General features: G+C 32.1%; 2 protein-coding genes across 2 annotated transcripts; both read left to right on the top strand.

Annotated features, from left to right (window-relative positions):
* Positions 1-200: 200 nt before the first annotated feature.
* On the top strand, positions 201-704 carry Tsp_07796 (hypothetical protein; the record flags this gene model as incomplete). The annotated part of the gene is made up of 2 exons (XM_003381222.1): positions 201-329; positions 387-704. Coding segments are annotated over 2 exons (447 nt in total), but the record flags the coding sequence as incomplete, so codon positions are not given.
* Positions 705-1,260: 556 nt separating this feature from the next.
* On the top strand, positions 1,261-4,499 carry Tsp_07797 (mediator of RNA polymerase II transcription subunit 22). The gene is made up of 6 exons (XM_003381221.1): positions 1,261-1,386; positions 1,506-1,586; positions 1,653-1,890; positions 2,018-2,405; positions 2,461-3,014; positions 4,177-4,499. The coding sequence occupies exons 1-6, from the start codon at positions 1,261-1,263 to the stop codon at positions 4,497-4,499; spliced, it is 1,710 nt and encodes a 569-aa protein (XP_003381269.1).
* Positions 4,500-6,455: the final 1,956 nt, after the last annotated feature.

Below are 6,455 nucleotides of genomic sequence, written 5' to 3'. Positions count from 1 at the left end.
TTTAAAATACTGACAAGATGATTTCAGATATTTTGTACGGCTGCAAATTTGAACTTCAAATGCAGCTTATCATCATTTGACTGTCTTGCTGGATCTAAACTAGAAACGACCTTTTCTCTTGCTTAGAATTTCCCAATATGGTATTATATTTTATTATTCTTATTTTGAGACAAATAAAGAGTTATGTTTTATTTTTTTAGCGCGGAGTTTTGACAAATGCTACAGAGAGTCGACGTTCTTCGGTCATATCTCTCCGGCAATTTCAACCCGAATTGGATTATGACCAACTTGTAGAAGCAGTCGTTGAAGATTTTGCCAGAAATTATGAAGTATGATTTTAATAAAATGAAGACGTATGAAAATGATTAAAAAAATTTTTTGTTCAGTCGTGTCAAGTGGAAAATGTTTTACACGTCGATGATGGTCATTTTGTGAATATATCTGATAATGTTGAACAATTGAAAAGCTGGAATTGGCGATTTGGTCAGTCACCGAAATTTGTTCTCGACCGTGTGCTTCGGCCAAGAAGTCAATTTGAATGTCGATTACGAGTCACTGTTGTCCATGGACTAATAGAGCGAATCGAATTGATTAAGAAAAACCAAGTTTCTGGTGCTTTCAGCGAAGCCGCATTGTTTACAGGAATACCGTTTGACACGGACGCACTTGAACAAATAATCGTTTCTGCAATTCATTCATTGTAGAAAATATGTGAGAAACGATCTTTTGTTTTCCTTAAACTGAATGCCAATTAAAATCAACTGACCAAACGGTGCCTGCCTGCTTGTACAAGCAAACAACGTAAGTTAAAAAATGAGAATCATATAAATATTTGTTAATATAAAAACCATTTTTTCTTATTAAACTGAAGGTAAAATGGCAAAATTGAAAGCGACGTACAATTAATTTGTTTTAGACGCATTATTCAAACTTTCCAAGTTACAGTATGACAATACTGTAATATGGTTTCAATTTTATTGTATGATTTATTGCAGTTTTTTAGTATTTATGGAAACGATTTTTTAATAATAAACATTAAAGTTGTTTAAATTTGTGCAGATCTGATGGTAATACCTTTTTTGAACAAGTTTTCCTTTAAGAAACAATTTTGTCAGTTTGATAGTGTGCATTATGCTAATCATGCATTCTGCGAAATAATTTTCTTTAAACATATTATGAATAAATATTAATATTGTGGCTTAGTACTAAAAAAATTGTATGTTTATTTATCCTTTTTAGGCGACTAATAAGAAATAAAGGATGGATGAAGGACGAAAGAACATTAATGCGCGTAAAGCTATGCTTTTGAAAGAATATCAGGTTCTTTTACAGCGTAGCGTGAAATCTATCCGTGAAAACTTCACTGAAATCATTCGAATGGCAAAGGTATGTTTTCCTTTTTCATTCGTTTATTTATGTATATATTTGTTTTTAGCTTCTAAATTTGAATTTCTAACTTTTATGAAATAATTTTGAATTTAATTTTTTGAAATATTGTTTTTCAGGTAGGGGAAGAAGGTCAAGTAAGTCGTCTTACTGAATATGAGCATGAGCTTTTTGAAATGCAAATCCGTGCAGCTAACATGGTATAAATTTGTTTTTTTTTGTTTAAATATATTCTGCTGAATTATGAAACTTTCCAATTTTTGCAGACTCACGCTGCTGAAGCGTTGATAAAAATGGTCACCGATTTGAAACAGTTTCTTATTTTAAACGATTTCGCTTACATCAACGAATCCATTACTACCGCTGCCGTCCATAGCCAAATAACTCAAAGGGAATTTCGTGATAAATTGATCGCCGTCAAAGAAGAAATGACATTTTACCTTCAAGAAGCTGAACAAGAATATTACAACACTGCGTTGAAAAACAGCGTATCTGTATTAGATTGTAGCATTAATGAAAATAAATAAATGACATTTTTGTTGCATTAAAATTTTCAATTGACCGCATGTAGGTATTAATCCACAGTTATTTGTATTTTTCTGTTTTTTCAGTTTAATAAAATTGTTTTCAGTATTTGAAATTGAATGTTTAAGAATAGAAATGACTTTGGATGAATTCGGAACAGAACTGTACGTGGACCCATGGCAGACATTTGTATCCATAAAGGGGAAACTTCGTAAACGGGCATTCCGTTCGCCAAATTTGGCCGAAGTAGTCAAAGATTACGACGCGTTGGCGAGTCGGTTGTTGGACGAAAATTGTACCGAATACTCAGCTTTGTGCAGGATGAACATGGCAAAGTGTAAAAATCAACTGGGCAATATTGACCAAGAGGCAGTCGAATATAGAACAGCTGGTCGACTGTACATACGTGCGGAGAAGGAGAAAGAATCTGTTGAAAATCGACTTTCCATGGAATGCCTTTACATGGCAATGCATTGCTACAATGAAGCAATCCGGTAGGCGATGGTGCAGTAAAGGTAAACCATGACAAATTGTCATTGTGGATTTCAGATTGCATTTGTCCCAAGGACAGAAGCTGTTAGCCGCTTCGTTATTAATCGAACTTGGCAAAGAGCTAGCCTGTATGCAACATCCCGAAGATGCGATACAGAATTTCGAAAAAGCGATACATCTTCTGGACACTCATCCGCACGCTGTTGGACACGCCCTACGTTGGAAACTGTGCGTGGAGACGTCGGTTGGATTTTTGGCCGATGCAAGGCGAACTTCAAACTTTTACAGGCAAATCGTCGAATCGTGGCCGAACAGCGGTTTCAGGAAACTGCATTTGAATGAGCTGGAAATTATTACTGTCATGCTTTTATTAGCGTTGAAGCCGATCAAAAGTGAAATGAACGATTTCGAAAAGCGGGTTTTGCAACGTTATTCAGATGAAACGGACGAGGCACTTTTGTCGTCATGCCAAGGTTCACTTTTGCCCAACGATTCTTACATTGTCAGCGTGGAAATTTATCTTCATTTGAAGTCCTTCGTCTTGGCGATCAATAACAACGATCCCAGTGCTGCGGACATCGCCTTGACTGCCATCCACCACCATAATGTCAGTGTTTATTTGGTCGATTTTGGATTGCAGTTGATTGATTCGATAAGCTGAATTTTTTTTTGTAATTTTTATCGTTTAAATAAATATTAATTTCAGTAGAATGTTTATTTGTACTTTTCTTTAAGAAAATACGAAAACAGGAAATGAACAAAATAGTCCAAAAACGTTAATGAAAAGCACGAAACAAATACTATAGAAAATTTTGAATTGCATGTAATGTTCTCTTTATTACTTACTAAAAACATCACATTCCATATATTATTTTAATCATAATGTACTTTTATAAAATAAAAAAAAACAATCAATGCAATTCAAGTTATTTAAGTTATAAATTCTACAGTAATAAAATTTGGTAAATTACCATTGTCTAAAGAATGTTTGATGAAAATTGTAAACTAATGTTCACTTTATACAACTGAAGCATTTTTAAAGTGAAACTTGATTATTTATTTTTGCAACATAATTTTTTTCAAATTTTGAAACTGATTTCCATTTCGATAATCTTGACAATCAGTAACTGTAATAATAACAAAAAAAAACATGTTTGAATTGATCATTGTTTGTGCTTTGAAAAAATGTGACATTTTGATTTTGCTATAATTAGTGTATTTTGCAATTATGAAAAGTCATTTTACGTAAATAATTTTCCACTTTATTAACGATTCATTTTTTTTGTTTTTTCTTTGTTTTTGGCTTTAATTTTTTACATTAAAAAACAGATTTTTTGTTTGACGTTCATGATGCGCATTTGTATATTTAAGCTTTATCGTTTAGTTGTGGATGATGTTGTTTCATTCATGTCTTTTCTTATAAATTAAGTTGCACTTGCCGGCAGTTCTTGCCGTCATATTTGGTTGAAAGTTTTCGCCATTGACTAAATAAGGCGTATCTTGCGAAAGAATAGTTTTATTGTTCTTAAATGCTAACGGGCCGTTTGTAATGACTGCGTTGTATGCTCGATTTGAAAATATTTTCAACACGCTTGAAGATGTTCTGTTGCTTATTTTAGTGAAAAAGCTACTGCCATTTTGTTGATTCTGGATATGTTGTGCTGTTTTGTGGTTATTCCACACTCTGACCAATGAACTGTCGGTCTGACAGCAGTATGCAAATTATTTTTTCGTAATCTCTTTTCGCTCACATTAACTGGTGCGCATTGTTAGAATTGGTTCATTCTGCCGGAGCTGATGCTTCACTACCGTTGCGGGTATTTATCAAGTCGCTGTTTTACAACGAATCATCCGTATCGTTGGAAGTGGACAGTGATTTTAAAGTGAGAGACGTGATCAATGCATATGCATATCGAACTGGTCACAGTGAAAAAGACGAAGAATTTGTACTGAGATTTCATGATCATTCGCCACTGAATTCAGAAGATGTTTTGCACGTACTTGGCATATATAATGATGAAGAACTGATAATTTCTGTTCGAGGTATGGTTTTATTTATTTCACTAATTTTGTATAAAGAAATGAAAGTAGATTAATATTTTATATGATTGGCATGTTTAATTTCTGCCGATGTGAAGTTGTTAGTCACATTTCAGACGATAGTGCTTTTAATCCAGTGTTAGTTTAAATGCTTAAATGAAGTGCCGAAACTGCGTATAGGAAAAAGAAACAGCAAATGTTTATTTTATACAAGAATATCTTTTTTCCAATGAACGTGAAAAGTTATCGCACTTTTGATCAATAAGTTGGAATTGAGTGATTGTTGGTAGTAAATTTTCCCTTTATCTACTTTTAATCATTTGCCAATTGATAAAATTGTATTATTTATTATTTAGAGATGTCAGTTGTCATTTAATAAAACGGTAAAAATAACTGAATGACCTAGAAATTGTTATTGAATTTTGAAATTGCGAAAAAGTGAAATGGGAGAACTTGTTTCCGTCGGTGGGCGTCATAATTATGCGAATTTGTACATTTCCGTTGATGAAAGTCTTTGATTTAATCGAATTGAATATAATTATGACAAGTCGATTATGATTCCAACAACATCGGTCCGATTTTTATCTAACCACCAATTTTATTATTGTTGCAAAAGATTTTGATTTTCTTAAAATTTTTAAAATATCATTTTATGCATGTTTTATAAATTTGATGAATTTTGATAATTTTTGTTCAATCACAAGATAAATGTTTGATGTTGTTTCTTTTTGTTCGTCAGATAATTTTTACCAATAAATTTCACAACCTTATTGTATTATAAAATTGTAAAAATTTTGACAATGTTCAAATAATTTGCCACCTTGGTGGGAAAATTGCTCATTGAACATGGTCGTATTTTTATTCGTCATTGATGATGTCAATTTGTTCGCAAAATCAATGTTCATTATAATACAAATAATGATTCCGTACTGTCTGTCCACTTGGTCACAACAGAACAGTTTGTCGATAATTTTGCTGGTGAATTTTGACGCAGTTGGTGTGAATTTGAAAAATGTTTTTGAAAATTTTCAAATGCAAATGTCCAACTACCGTTGTTTTCAGTATGAAAATTTTATTTGTCAAAAACAAAAAGCAGTAATAATAATAAATACAGTATGGATTAGTTTTCATGTAAATAGAAATTTTTGTTTCAATGACGTCATTTAAAAATCTATCTGAAACTGTGAGAAAAAAATATACATAATTATTAGTGAGTTGAAAAATTCAATCTGGACTCTTAATTGACTACTTCTTTGTTGTTGTTGTGTAAACAACGGTTGATTTCAATTGTTTATCCAACTTTCGTATTATCCGTATAGTTTTTCGTATTGGGCTGGTTATTTTTTGTCGTATCTTGGTTCAAGTGTTGTTTATTTCTCTTCGATTTGCATATATCAGCAATTAACTTTTTATAATAATAATAATAAATAAAATTCTATTGAAATTGTTCAACTGTAAATATGATGATGGTTTTTTGTTGCTGTTGTTTTTGTCTTCTATTCAACTGATAAATTGGTAATTGTGTAAATAAATGTACGGTTGGTTACTATGTATTTATTTTGCTGCATGTAATGATCTCTTAATGGAAAATAGTAATCGGTTGGATTTGTTTGCTTTCGCAGCAGATAATTGTAATGTTGAACATTGTCTGTTTTTGTTGTATGCTTGCAATCAGAAACAATCAATCGGAGAATTTAAACGACAACCGTTCAAAACTGCGTCGTCGTTTTTGCTATTCAAAATATTTTGCATGTAAATTTTTTTTCTGTTTCGTTGTTTGTTTATGTTAAATTTATTTCATAAGCTTTTCCTTTTTCGAAACACACCCGATCAACGTTGAATACTGTGACCAGCAAAATTGCCTGTTTACCTACCAATATCATTTTAATATTATTCGTATTCTTCGATGATGCGGTTGTTGTTGTTGTTGTTGTTGTTGTTGTTGTTTGTCAATTCTGAAAAGCTGCAATTGCAAAATGATCAGAAACTGAGATTGTGCAATCAATGACTCG

Source organism: Trichinella spiralis (genome assembly GCF_000181795.1).
Source record: "Trichinella spiralis strain ISS 195 chromosome Unknown Scfld2, whole genome shotgun sequence".
Lineage (NCBI taxonomy): Eukaryota > Metazoa > Nematoda > Enoplea > Trichinellida > Trichinellidae > Trichinella > Trichinella spiralis.
This window is presented reverse-complemented; position numbering and strand designations above follow the sequence as displayed.